General features: G+C 41.1%; 1 protein-coding gene across 1 annotated transcript in view; it reads right to left on the bottom strand.

Moving 5' to 3' along the window:
• plcb1l (phospholipase C beta 1-like) overlaps positions 1 to 15,243 on the bottom strand; it is a gene marked incomplete at both ends in the record, with an annotated part of 107,451 nt that overhangs the window by 17,044 nt on the left and 75,164 nt on the right. Inside the window, 14 exons of the mRNA XM_080047409.1 lie at positions 1,461 to 1,576; positions 1,939 to 2,043; positions 2,247 to 2,346; positions 2,977 to 3,141; positions 3,304 to 3,458; positions 3,591 to 3,715; positions 4,316 to 4,400; positions 4,644 to 4,740; positions 5,179 to 5,249; positions 5,750 to 5,836; positions 7,882 to 8,056; positions 11,783 to 11,867; positions 12,117 to 12,199; positions 14,267 to 14,424. Coding sequence (XP_079903535.1) covers positions 1,461 to 1,576; positions 1,939 to 2,043; positions 2,247 to 2,346; positions 2,977 to 3,141; positions 3,304 to 3,458; positions 3,591 to 3,715; positions 4,316 to 4,400; positions 4,644 to 4,740; positions 5,179 to 5,249; positions 5,750 to 5,836; positions 7,882 to 8,056; positions 11,783 to 11,867; positions 12,117 to 12,199; positions 14,267 to 14,424 — 1,607 coding nt within the window. The remainder of the gene's footprint in view (positions 1 to 1,460; positions 1,577 to 1,938; positions 2,044 to 2,246; positions 2,347 to 2,976; positions 3,142 to 3,303; positions 3,459 to 3,590; positions 3,716 to 4,315; positions 4,401 to 4,643; positions 4,741 to 5,178; positions 5,250 to 5,749; positions 5,837 to 7,881; positions 8,057 to 11,782; positions 11,868 to 12,116; positions 12,200 to 14,266; positions 14,425 to 15,243) is intronic.

Below are 15,243 nucleotides of genomic sequence, written 5' to 3' on the forward strand. Positions count from 1 at the left end.
CCTGCCGGATCATCTGTAGACAGAGCTGTGGCAACCCACTCTGGACAAAGCAGATCTTAATTTCACCCGAAGCTCTGCCTGAATCTCAGACTGTATGCTATCTATGAGATACTAATCTAATATGAAATCATCTTGGCTCTCGTCACACTAGCCAGATATCTTTTTTTTCTTTCTTCTCCCCCACTCTCTCTAGGCTAGATTAAATTCACTCTGCCTTTCCATGCTCTGCTGCTTTCAGTGACTGTTGCCATGGTCACAGCATGAAACAAGCACTTAGCGTTGGGCATGCATTGTGGGGTAATAGTATCAACTGGCAAATCGAATAAAAACAGCCCCTCGTGATAGCAAACAGTCCCTCTAGTCCCCTCATCTCATAACCCTGTGGTGACCTTCTGTCCTGCCTTGCCTCTCTCATCTTAAATGAACCTAACGTCAGTCTTACAAACTGTAAGACAGACGAGGAACAGGTCCGTCACCAAAATATATTTTTAATTACATCTTTCCAGAACTTTTAGCATGGATTGCAATATCAGGATAGACAGGACTGTTGTGCTACATTCATCTTTGGCTACCTGTACTCTCTGTGAGGTACATTTAAAATGACTAAGATTAACAAGGATTTATGCTTCTTTTTTCCTCAATGCAGCACACTCAAAAATGAGTCAGTATGTCATTTTATTTATTATTAGTGATTGGGGCAGGGTATCGTTTGGATATTTTATTTTGTAAAAAAACATATTTCTTTCATTTATTTTTTTCATCACTGTGTGTCCTTAACACCTACTACGTATACTCACTGAATGCATGTCCTACCACACAAAATATTGATTTTATATAAAAAATTTAAATGTGTCTTGTCACAAACCAAAAAATAAGTTTTCATTGTTCACATCTAGTATCGAAACCTGTTACTCCCCTAAAGCATAGCACAATAAAAGTACTGAGAGTCACAATAACAGAGCTACCCCGTGATGAAATGCAGCAACAAAAGTACTACAGCTGTGGCTGCAGGCCTAAACAAAGTTTGTTGATAATATCTATGGGGATCAGTGCCGTACGGAAGATGTACTTTCACTACAGTGGTGCTGGCAGATGGCAGTGGGTTTTACTGTGGGAGTACTTTGCGGTGATACTAAAAACCATGCTGTTTGTTTCTAAATTGTATCTTAATAGGGTTTTACTTAAGATAGGGAACTCCATTGTTCCTGTATATTCTCACTCACCCTATTCTCCCATATGTTCTGAATTTCTAAAGCTGTTACTTCCTGACAATGAGGAGAGTGGCCAGTTGGTCGAGGGACCGCTCATCAGAATTAGCAACCGATCACAGACAGTACGTGGGATGTGTGAATAGAATAAACTTGAACGTAAACACTCACGCACATACTCACGCACCGCACACACACACACACACACACACACACACACACACACACACACACACACACACACGCACCTACCTCTTTATCACCCTCCTCCTCTCCTCCCTCCTCCAAAGTGAGTGCAGCCAGCTGTTTGGCTCTCTGCTCCATCAGGTTGACATAGCGGATGGGATTGGACAAGGCTTCGATGACGTCTGAGGAGCAGGAAGAAAACAGAGCAGAACTCTTTTTGTTTTTGTTAAACCGAGCAAGACTCTGACTGTGCAGTGTTTTTCGGGACTCAACAATGATTTTTTTTTTTATATATATATATATTTTGGCATTTTTATGCTTTATTGATAGTGTAGAGACCATAGATAGTAAATAATAGGTAGAGACAGAGTTGAAATGGGGCAGAAAGGGGAGTGACATGCAGAGAACGACCGCGGGCTGGAATCGAACCCGGGTCCGCTGCTGGCCGAGGCCCATGAGGGGGACGCCCTGCCAACTGAGCTAAGGGCGCCCCCTGGACTCAACATTGTTAACCTTTGGATTTGATTATGTTCAGCGGACTTACCTGCAAACGTGTCGGGGACATAGTCCTTTACTTCTACGTACACAAACAGAGTGGGCAAAGTCAGGCTCTGGTTCTTCTCGTTCCTTAGACTGATGTAGTGATAGCCTGCAGGGTTTGAGTCAGATTGAAGGTCCATCGGTTACATTTCAACATTTCGGGAGTTCAAACTACATCATAACTGAACACACTTCAGGGAAAAACCGAGGCTTGTGTAAACATTTATTCTAAATCTGTGGACTTAATCATCATTGAACTGCTGTTTGAAATAGGGACGGATAAGAGCCAGTGCTGAAACCAAACTTTGTCACCTGGACGGATGGCTGACACAGGAATGATACGGTGGCCGATGAACTTCCCTCCTTCTTCAAACACAGCTATCCTTAATGAAGCGAGGCTGGGCAGAACAACCTGGGGACAATGGTATCAAATGCTCTCATTGTTACATCAAAAGACACCACTAAGTTGTTGTTTTGCTACATGGAAATATCTACAGTACATCCGATTTCAAAACTTGGTTTTGAATATGCACCCTGAGCTAACACACAGTCAGTTGAATGTCTTTATTTATATTTGCCTGTATATTTGTTCTCTGCACTGTGTAAAGGTGTGTATTTAAAGTTATATTGCATAACTTCTGTCATGAGGAATTCTGAGTTATTACAACAACACTATCTAGATGAGGTAAGACCTCGGTGATTGAGCGTGGATTTGATACCTTCTGCATTACATCTAGTTAATTTTTTCTTGGCACTTAAAAACCAACAACATTTCGTTGGGCGCTTCCTGAGCTCTTGCACCAGTGTCGGGGGTGCGACACCAGTTTGTAAACATGGAGAAGTACAGAGAGAGTTTTGTTGAGCTGATTTTAGCAACTTTTATAAGAGAAAGTTATGCACTATAGCTTTAAAAGTTACTGAGAACCTGAGAGAAAATTCCTTCCACAGTATACTGTATGTCAACACACTAAGCAAGGAAAGTTGATAAAAACCTTTATTTCTTTCCTTAAAGCAGTAAAGCTGAATATATGAAAAGTCTGACCTTCTTGAAGACCATGGTCTCCTCATCCCAGACTGGGTTGATGGCGTTCCCCTGCGATGTCTTGGTCTTGAAGGCTTTCCTCTTGGTGTCCACCGGTAATCCAAACATGTCAATCTCCACGTACGTGCCAACTTTCTTATCCGACAGGAACTGGCCTGAGATGATCTGGAAGAAGAAAAAAAAGGGTAGGAATGAAATGCAAAAGATAAAATGATCAAACACACAGATTTGGAGAAAGACGGCTGCACAGACACAAAAAGCTCACACACACACACACACACACACACACACACACACACACACACATACACACACACACACACACACCTTCACAGACAGTGTGTTGGCTACTATCCCATCCACCGTGCTCTCAGTGAAAGGGTCAAAGTGTTTGTCCGGCCGCCTCATAAACTCCGGTTTCAGTCTGAAGCCACATTTCCCGTTATACTCATACATGCCCAGGTTCAACTGCATGGATAGATCTGTGGAGTGGAGGACAGAATGACAAGAGTTTATTGACACCTAAAATAAAGCATTTAAAATGCATGCTTTGTTGTTTAGATTTTCATTTATCGGTGATTTAAAAATATTGCTGATGTTTTTTTCCCCCTTACCAATGGTTTGGAAGTTGAGTGCCACCAGCTGACAGCCGGCATTCCAGAAGAGCTGTGGGTTGTAGTTGGAAGAGTCCACTCGTGTGCCTTTAGGGTAGATCCTGCTCAGCTGAAGTTTGTTGTATCTATAAAGAGCTGGTTGAGGACAACACTGCATGACCTGATTTACAAAGTACAACTGGTGACTTTTCTACTACCACTCACTACTAATAACCGCTTAATAACCAATTAACGCACACGCATATCTACAATCGGATCTTTTGCACACTTTTGAATGGTTCTCCTCACTCAGCACACTTGTACGCCCCTCTTTGTAAAGAATGAACAAGTGCAAAATATATCTCTCTTTTTTAATAATATTTATACGTTCAATTTTCTTTGTTGCTTTATATTTTGTTCTCCAAGGTTCAGTTGTATATTAATTAAGGCCATGGTAAATTCTCCCCTATGTTTGAACATACCTCGCAAATAAACCTTTTCTCATTCTGATTCGGTTCTGACCAACAATAACTGACATCACACACAGTTCTGTTTATATGAATGGTATCTCATTATTACTTTTATTTAACCATGGCAGCACAATGATGAAAAACAGACCTTTAAGGACTATATTGAGTTGTAATACAGTATATGCCATGCAAACAGAACAGCAAATTAGATTCAAACATTGCGTGGAATATTAAATAGTGCAGAAACACATGCTTTGGTCAAACTGAGAAGGATACTCCACAAACTCTACAGGACATTTGGTCAGCTGCTCCAAAGCCTTGGTCTCTACGAAAGAGGACATCTGGTAGCTGCGATTCATCTCTGTGGGCAGATAAGGTGAACACAATGATCCAATAGTCACTGGGCAGATTGAAGATATCATTTCACATTGCTGTCTAAACACACATCTATACTGTAGTTCTTGTACAAAGCTAAAGGGAAAGAGTTGCAATTTTCTCATTTCATTTAGTGAAATACATTTTCTAATCTTTTCAAATATAAAATGTGTCTGTGTCTCTCCAAGAGAGAGTGAAAATGTTCATGTTATCCATTGTCTTTTCATACTTTTGGAAGCTTCGAAGCTGTTAAACTTGACCGGCTGGATGTAGATGACCAGGTTGGACATTTCCTCTGTGACAAATGCCTCACTGCCTGCTGTACCCTGTACAAACACACACACACACACACACACACACACACACACACACACACACACACAGACACACACAGACACACACACACAGACACACACAGACACACACACACACACACACACACACACACACACACACACACACACACACACACACACACACACACACACACAAATATATGTAATACACAATGTTTTGACATCAGGCCTGTCATAATCCTAATTGAAAAAGTGCAAAGGATGTTTCATGAGCTACATGATATAATTTAAAAATATCTACTATTCAGGAATTTGGATGCACAAAGTAGAAATAAAAACGCATTATAAAATATGATCACTAGAGGGCAGCCTCAGGACATGCCATTCAAATACAACACTGAGCAGTACATCTCCGCTATTTCTAGCACTTGACCGGACTGTCCAGGGTCACCTGCGAGACACACACACCTCATCCATTGAGCCCTTTTTACAGTCGTCATCATCGTCATCTTCATCCTCACTCTCTGCCTCCACCTCACCTGAAAACATGGAAGTCACAGATATGGTCACACATATAAATACTATAAATCAAGCTAAATAAACCGAAGTTAACCGTGTATTTAACTCGATTGAAAAAATATCACACGGACTGTTTTGAAAAAGCTGCTTGGCCTTTAAACACGTCTTTTAATCAAGAATCTCCTGCCTCCATCATATCTATAGCAGGGTAACAAATAAAGGCTCTTACACCGACAGGGCCCAAGCCACTGACAAAATTAATTTTAATATTGTTTAGGTGGAGCTTAACCCCTCCCAGTCCAGGTTCTCTCTGCCCACATAAATAAATAAATCACAGATCCACTAAAGATTTCCCACTGAATCGGAGGTCACGCCGCCGACAGAGGAAATTAATTTTAGCTTTGTAATGGCTGAACTGACCTACACAGCTTTCTGAATGTGCAGCAAGCCTGATGAGAGCCTGTTACTAAACCACTTCCCTTAGAATCTGCGGTCGCAAACTACAGTATGTATGACTCACCAATAGACTTTCTGCCTTGTGGCCTCATGCTCAGCTCAGCCCCTTCCGGAGGCTGCGAGGAATCTGCCATCTCCTCTTTTGTTGAACCTGCATGGAAAAAACAAACAAAACTCAAGCTCAAACTACTGTATAGCTGCAATAAAGCTCAATTTCAAGTGCTCTGTTGATTGTCTAGGGTTTAGTCATATAAGCACTACAGTACAACTACAGCAGCAGTGTCTCAAACGATGTAGTCTGTAATCAATTATAATGTTGATGATTACTGTATGACACTTTTACAATGAATCAGAATGCATTATAGCCAGGCTAGACAAGGTAAATGACAGCTTGGGAGAACAACAGGTGAAGGCCACCGACACTGATCCAAAAGTTCCAAGAGATTTGGAATGTGTACATGCAGTTGAATTATAATTTTTTTGAATACACTAAAGTGTGTTTGAACAGTGTCAACATATGTAAAGCAAACGGCTCTACAGCTTCCAAAATTCAAATGAGAGAAGAGAGATTTTAACAATGCTAGACACATTACACTCATGCATGTTGTCTCAAAATATTACTCAGTGTGCTCACAGCAATATTAAGTTTAGTGAGTAGCAGTAAGATGAGTTTGGACTTTTATTTTGCCATAACCTTTAGCTGCCAGGCCACAGAGGCCTAAACCTCTGATTAGTGTGGCTTGTTAAGCATGTCTGCAGCCTGACAGAAAGCCCTGCGAAATCAGGTTTTCAAGCACTTTCCACAGTCCATTTTTGGGGGTAAAATATCAAAAGTAAATGTGGATTTGACAGTATTATGTCAAGGGAAAATATATTTAACAATGTTCAAACATTCTTGTCTTGTTTTTAGAGCCGCAGACGTCATTGGTCCCTACTTCAAAGCCAGGCCTATGTCTCTGCAATGATTGGGTAGTGTTCAGTGATTGGCAAATTATTGTTTTAGGCTACATTCCAATACCCATATTTCCCTGCTATTTAGTATGGCAGTACATTATTTAGGATGTCCCAATACATGTGGGCAGATGCAACATGCTTAAAAATACCTGGATGACCTACACCATCTGGTTGGGATTTTAGTGTGGAAATCAGCATGCTTCTTTTTTTTGGCAATTGTGACCTACAATCCACTGGGCACTGGAAGTTACGCCACATCGACTGAGCCTTTGATCCATATCAACCAGTAATGCAACAGCGACGGACATACGTATAAGCAAGAGGCAAGTTCAAGGTGCGATGTTATGACACAATGAATAAGCTTAAGTATTCCCAATTGTATGCCTACTGCATGCAAACTGCACACTCTTTATGATCAGCTGTAGTATGTAGAATAGTAAAAGAAAGAGAATGCAATTTGGAATGCAGGGATAGTGATTAACCGCTTTAGTCAAACACCTGTGCTGCTTATATTCTTACACCAGGGGTCAGTAAGTGTTAGTCTAAGAATGAAGCTTGCAGCGCAGCTACCAAAGAAAGCTGATTGCAATGTCTATTATAATTCACAGGTTACTGATATACTGTGTGCATAACCATGTATTCAAATTGGAAAATACAATGTACAAAAAAAGAGAGCTCTTATTAATGCAATGCACACATACGTATAAAGGACACATATAAACTATAGCCAACTCCAATGCAAATATGACTGATTAAGGTACACTAAAGCCAGGGAGCAGCTGTGAACATATACAAATCTACAGTATATAAAAGTGCCAGACAACGCCTAGTATAATGTAAACATAGCCACATGCAAACACACACTAACACATGGAGGGTTAACACACTACTGGTCTTTGTTTAAGATGCCCCAGTGACTACCAGTGTATATATGCCTTGCAGGGGGAGTAGGCAACAGCCAATAGCACATTCAGCTGATGGAAAGGGCCGTGAAAATGATGAATGATAAACAATAGCGCTGTTTTTGCTCCACTGATTTCCGCTTCTTCAAGGCATGGGAGGTGTCGGTTCATATTATAACAGATGGGCCCAGAAGGTTGAGCCTACATTTAACATCTGAAATAATCATAACTCAACGGTCCCCAGTGTGACTTGATGACTCTGTTGATAGGATGTGTGAGCGTGTGTGTGTGTGTATGCACTCAGGTGTGTGTGTGTGTGTTAAAGTACGGAGCGCTGTACCTGCGCTTGGGGAGGAGGGCTCACACACGCTGGAGGAATCGCTGCAGGTGTTGGAAACCTGCTCCGACAGTTTCTTCTTGGCGCTTCCGCTTTTCTTGTGGTGTTTCTTCTTGTTCTTCACCAAGATCTTCCCCATCAGATCCATGGGGCTGGGCAGAGGCACGCCCGACTCCAGCTGGATGAGCAATGTACACGGAATGCAAATAAGGTCATGTAAATTAAAGAAAAAAACACAGGCCCCTGGATGTGGGATTGTGTGTGTGTGTGTGTGTGTGTGTGTGTGTGTGTGTGTGTTTGGGACAAGCACTCTTTGAAATTGTTTTTAATCAAGTTCCTAAATGTTGCACAGCTGAACAAAATTGCCTTATTACAGCCATATTTTACATCAGTTTGTAGACTAATTGCCTAATTACAGAAAAGAGACACCAAGGTTGTTTACTAGTAGTGAGTCACTTTACATTTAAATTCAAGGCACAAATCTTATTCTCCTCAAAATTCACGACAGAAGATTGTGCGGAGTTACGATCCGCACTCAGCATGTACAAAATATGTTTATGTAACGGCTCAAAAGATTAGACTTTCAACGTTGAAATCAGATTCTTGGGACGGAGGGGGGAACTGAGCATAAAACACAAATATTCCTCCTCTCTCCAGGGACCTTGGCTAGAAGTAGGCAGATACATCTGATTTATTTATGGGGTACACAGCTTTAGGATCACAGTGTTTAGGGATATTAATAATGCATAATGGAGAAAGTCAGCAGTTATGTTGATACACACATACACTCACAACCACAGAGTTTATAACTAATCAGCTATAAACATAACACAACTTGTAATGGTTCTTACTTTTACTTGACTTCTTTGAAGGGCAAAGAAACAGTGATTCACACACCAAACTTAAGATGAGACTTTGTGTATAATAACCCACTTTTGCAACTGCCTCGCAAGCATCCAACTACACCTATCTATGTAAGAACCAAAGCACTGAGCTTTAACTCAGGGACACACACACAGAGCCAAGGATAGTTTAAATTAATGAATAGATTAGATGTCCTCTTGGCTTTCGCTACACTTAAAGGTGGAGTCAGCGATAGGAATCTTTTATTGCTTGCAAGCAAGAGCCAATCAACAGCTTTCACAAAGAGCCCTGCAGATATGACTGAGGAGAGGCAATTAACACACAACAATGTGCACTTGTCTAACTTTCTCTACAGTCTTAGCCTTCAATACCTATCACCTCAATCATAACAACCTTGCTTTGTCATAGTATCCCAACTATTCCTGTCTTATCTTCGTTACCTCAACAGTGCATTGCGAACATACACAGGAGGAGGTCAGACCCTCTCCAGGTCAGAACTCTTTGCAATAAAATTACTTGTATTTAGTTTCACAACAACATATATGGCAATATCACAAATACACATGATTAATATATTAATTTCCATCACAGTGCCGAAAAGAAATCCAGTGTTAATATACAACCTAGGCTCTGTAAACTGGCATGTTGCTGGGTACGGTGGGCCACTTTGTTTACATACCAGTTTACAAAGCTTAGGCTGTGTATTAACATTGAATTGACTTTCACAGAACACACACTGTCCCGAAAGTAGCGGATTGTCAGGAGATACAGTATTCACAGATTTTGACAGCAAGCATTCTACAGAATCGCTGACTCCACCTGTAAACAGTTCAGATTAAAAGCTACCAGTTGAACACCGGATGTGGCATGTAATCTTGGCTGCAGTCAAGTTCACAGCACTAAACTGGTTTGATTGAACTACCCGGATGGACTTTCAAGTACCAGAACAATTTTATCCCCCCGCTCAAAGTAATAATGGAGTAAAGAGTGGTTATGGAGAGAACAAGCAGAGGCAGACAATGCTCTGAAAAAAAGTAATACTGATATGTTAAGAAATGAGCTCAAACTACAACAGTAGACACAGAATTATCTCCTGCAAACTTAGTACTTTTATACTATAAGTACATGTCCCCAATAATAATTCTGTACTTTGACAGGGGAACTATTTTGAACGCATAACTTATATTAGCTGTTGCCACTTGATAAGAGTAATGAAGCCAAAACTGTATCATCTTTAATCCATGCAATGTTGTTGTTAGCCTACTAGCTATGCTGCTGTAGCTCCAACAGCTTATGCTGGCTTTTCTAACCACATTATTCTCAATCCCACCTGCTTTCTGTGTGCGAGGGCATTTGGCCAATGTTGCTCTTTCCGCAGCTTAAAACTAAGCCTCAACAAGACTGCAAAGAAAAATAGCTTTTTTCTGAACATATTTCATATTTCTTTCAGCAGTTATAATTAGAAAGTTTGTTGGCAAATACATCATCATCAAATTGATTGCAGTGATGAGAGCTAACGAGAAAAACATGCTCATTGTGTATCCGAAGAGCAGACTGTTCTAATTTTAATTAAAACACGACAACAACAATAAAAAACAAACATTGTCATCAGTCTCTCATATTTAACACAAAGTGGCGATACAAGAGGAGCTTCAATTGCTAATGAAACTGTTATCCTCTGTATTCACACTTGAGTCTCAGCTGGAACCAATCTTGCTATCTGTCCCTGACCCTATGGACTCACAGAGCTGACATCCTATTTGATACGCTGTATATTCTGGCTGTCTCAATGCCAGAGGGGAGGGCTTGTCATTGCACTCACCTTTCTCTGCATTACATGCTCAGTGTGGTAGGAATATGATTCCTCTACGGCCCTTTCTCTTTATGTGTCCCTCTCTCTTTGAAATCTCCCCTGCGTCTGTCTCATCTCTCTCCTTCTCCTTTGCTCTGCCACTCCACTCCAAATCTTCTCCCTGAAGATACTTCAATGTCACATCCAGTGGAGAAGGCTCCTGGGAACTTTAGCTGCTTTGTAGAGTTACACCAGCGGGGACAAGACATCTGCGGTGAATAACGCACGCAGAGCTATGTGAAGCCTAAAGTGTACATGTGTGTTCTGGATTGTGGTATGTGGTGTTTTCATGTGGGCGACCAGACGGTGTTGAGAGGCACCTGAGTGTGCATGTGAGAGCTTGTGCGTCTACATTTGCCTCACGCAGGTGCCTGCGTCATTACACATAGAGACGCCTTTAGGGGGGGGGGGGGGGGGGGGACGACGACGACGACGACGACAACGACAAAGAAGAGTTTGGCCAGAATGAGACAAAGCTTTTGACTAGTAGCCATGGCAACAGAGGAGAGACCGATAAAGGGATGCCAAGAAAAAAGCACAGTTTAGATTAAAGCGTAAAACACTTCCATTCATCCTAACACGGCTGTCGCCATCGCTCCCATGATAACAGAGAGGTGATGCGAGGGGAATAAAAATGACTGCGGGATGAATGATTACAAGTTGGCATCCATGGCACGTAAGTAGCCACAGGTATGAGACGGAGAGACAGAGACGGAGACAGACTGGGATTAAGTCTAGATGGCCATTTAGTGAGGCCTGCAGTGTGACAGAAAGAGGAAAAACAATGACAACTACCAGAGGCCATGTCGATACGTGGATGTTTTCCGATGAGCGGGAAGATAGAGAAATGTTGCGCCATGAATACAGATAAATAGTAGTGGGTGTCACCAAATGTGTGACTGCGTACATGTGAGATTTGCTTTTCAGATGCAATAAGCAAATATATTTTTTTTTATGATTGGCGTGTTGGGCAGCAGCGTTCAAGGACAATGCTTTGTGTGCAGTCATCTGTGTGATAATATCTGCTGAATCCCTCGCTTCCGGCCATGTGGTACGTCTCTGTGTGAATGTAATAAAAGAGAGAGAGAGATAGACAGAGAGAGAGAGAGAGAGAACAACAGAGAAAGCACACAAAGTTTGAATGTGTGTGTGTTTGCGAGTGTGTGTTTGAACATCTTTTGTACTCACAAGATATTTCTCCAGAGGTTCTGTCAGTAATGCGTCTCCAAATATTGAGCGACAGTACTCTGCCATCTTAGCCTGCTGCTTTGGTCTGGGGATCCATCACACACAGAAAACAAACACAGAAACAACACGCCATTATGGTTTCTCTACTGAATATCATCATACACTGAATATGTACGTCACTCCTCATAGGTCCCTTGGAGTCATTAAAAGGTCAAAACAACCAATGAGAACTCCCTCCTTTGGTGCTGAATATATGTTCACAGAGGTGATACAATGACAATGACTGATTGGGCCTATTGATGTTAGTTACTGATTTGAAACCATGTTGACTTACGAGTCCACGTGGTTCTCGAAAGACAGGATGATTGGGAACGGCGAGGTCTTGAAGGCACACTCTGCGATAGCCTCGATCACCTCCTGAAAACACAGACAGAAAAGGATAAGAATGATAACAAAACTATTTATTATGTCGAATACACAAACCAAGGGGATAAATGTCCTCATCATTATTTGAGTAATCTAATGCACATTTTAAAAACAGTAATTGTCACTGTAAATTACGCAATGACGAGTCACAAGGAGATATAATAAGGCATTTGGAAACGCGCTGTTGAGCTCGTAAACCATATCCATTTACAATGATATGATTACAATCCCAACGTTACCTAGAATGCATTACCGAGAGAGCCTTGCCCCAGAAAAATCGCTTCAACCTGCAGTAAGCCAGAGTGATAACATTGGAAGATATCCTTTCAGAAGTGCAAAAAAAAATGACACTTTGCCTTACTGTAAATGCAACACGCATGTGTGCACGGAAATGGCAGCCGAGCTACGAGGCGGTGTCATTTTCAACATCTGATATTGGGTTTTCTTAGCCACTGATTGTCTAAGTCAATTACAACGGCATTAACAAGGGTGTCAGTACAGTAAATGCCTTCATTTCCATTTGCTCCATCTCTTCCCATAAACATCTTTGTAACTCAACTCTCTCCATCTGTAGCTGTCTATTCCATCCTCTTCCCTTTTTACAACTCCTCTCTTCTTGCATTTGCACTCTCCGATTAATTCCCTTATGCTTGTTCTACTTCCCTTTTGACTCATTAAAGCTACGTTTTCTCCATCAATCAATCAATCCTACCGCCTCTCTTTCTTTTTCTCCTGACACTGTCTCTGCCCTTAGCTTTTCCACTCCCTCTTCCTCTTCCTATGAATGCATTGTTTCACCTTGTCTTGTCATCCTCTGAGACTTTAATTAGCTCACCTCAGCACATCAGTTTAGGAACCAGTCAGTGCCCTGTCACTTACGATTTGCCATCTCCTGCATGCATGCCACACTTTTGGTTTCCCTCATAAACTTGTCCAGCTTTGCATTCCTCCATTCTTACTTTAATCTCCTGTCTTTGGTTTTTTATATCTGTCAGCTTTTGTCTGTAGTATTTTTATATTCCCCAACGACAAATATTAAGGTTAAAATCCTTGCTATATTATAGCATCTTTTCTGAAATAGCCCTTCATTGTAAATTTACATTCAGTTATTAACTCACTTTGTAGAGTTTGCCGTCCCTGAGTGGATTCACAATGCCTACCTAAGCATGAGTTATTCACAGGAAAATGATACATTTGAACAGCCTAACCATTAACTGTTCACTCTATTTAGCCTACATTATGCCAGAGCTCTATTAAGTTACTCTGCACAGAACAGAACATTTCCTGTTGCCATAGCGTCACACACAAAGTTGGCACCACATGGGCTAACATACAAAATGCATCATGTAATGCAGCACATGTCACTGTGCTAGTGCTGGCCACGGTAGTTCATCAAATGCGTTTGTTTTTCGTTGTCAGCAGATGATTTTTCTTTTTGTCCAGTGAATAATAGAACAATATGGAGCTGCCACAGTGAGTTATTAGAAGTGTTGCAGGTGTCAGGGTGCAAGCATCCAACTCTTCAGCAAGGTGTTTGGAAAACTTCTTCTGTTTGCAGTCAGATTGCGGATGCAATAGTCATTGACTGCCTTTTTCCTTTTGTTTTTTTTGTTTTACACAAGTTTCTTTGTCTGTATTGTAAGCAGATACATCACTTGTTCTTCTTTCGTGTTTCTGACGCAGTGCCGTAGCTGCCCAACTGAGTGTTTTTTGCAACCCCAGAATTCTTGGACTGTACTCATCTTTATCTTATATTTAGTACGCATTGGCGTCACAAAATCAAATGGGACTAAAAAAAGGTTTACATTTTAAAGCCACAAACAATACACATAATTAACCATCTGCTGTATTCTTACTTTGCTACAATTGCAAGTTACCCCTGAAGTTTGCTATGAAGCAACATCATGGTCACAAAATAGAATTAACTAGCAGAAAAAATGAAACAAGGAAATAGAAACTCATTTTAAACCTTCAAATATCTGAAAAAACAAAAGCCATTCAAATACGTCTTCACACAAAGATGTGTTCAGACTGCATACTCCCCCTCCTTCTCGTTACCTTAAAGGAGATTTCAGTTGTTATGGTGAAGCCGTGAGTGATGACGGGCTCTTCCTCTGTGGTGCGACCCTTCCAGCAGTCTAGTTCAATGCAGCGGCACCCCGACAGAAGGACCTGTTTGTACATCTCCACCGAAGAGTTCCCCGCAAGCTGGCCGGCTGCAGTGTGCACATATAAAACGAGCGAACACACATAAACACACAAAAAAAAACACCACTTCAGGTACCTGTAATATTGATCCCAAAAAGTAACAGGATGCCTACACAAGCGTGTCCTCCCATTTACAAGAGCTCATTAACCGCATTAGTTGTTAGCATGCAATAAAAACAATACAAACTGTCTGCGTTATCTGAAGCAGGCACATCTCAACACCGTGTCACCATTAGCGAAGCAATTATCTCTTCAAATTAGCAGCGTGCTTTCCTGCAACATGGTGGGAACTGTGTCAAAGTGAGAGGCAGACCTGTTTTCCTACTGAATCTGGCATCATTCATCCTCTCCCTTTCTCTCAATCCTTTCACAAAGCTCGTTCTTGTTGTTCTTTTGATAGACATCCAAATCCCATTAGAAAAACACTTTGTTTTCTAAATGAGTTCTTGTGTTGTACACTGCTTTAAAACCTTGCTTAAATTTACCAGAGATCAATTGTCAAGTTAAGTCAAGTCAACTTTATTCATGTAACCCAATATCACAAATAACAATTTGCCTCAGGGGGCTTCATAATTATATTTTTTGTCTCATTTCTTAATTTGGGCTGTGTGGCTGGCCTGCCCATTACAGAAATAATTTTTTTTTCCATTGCTGAATAAATTTGATCCACTTGAAAGATTCAATGCTCTCCAGTTCCCTCCTGAGTAGATTTGAATAGATGAATTCTAATATCTGTTGAAGAGAAAATGGCCTCTGTATTGTGCCTGCCATGCTTGTACACAGTCAGAAGCCAGTTACTGTGACTTCTAGCCTAAAAAAGAAATGTA

Source organism: Ammodytes marinus (genome assembly GCF_949987685.1).
Source record: "Ammodytes marinus genome assembly, chromosome: 19".
Lineage (NCBI taxonomy): Eukaryota > Metazoa > Chordata > Actinopteri > Uranoscopiformes > Ammodytidae > Ammodytes > Ammodytes marinus.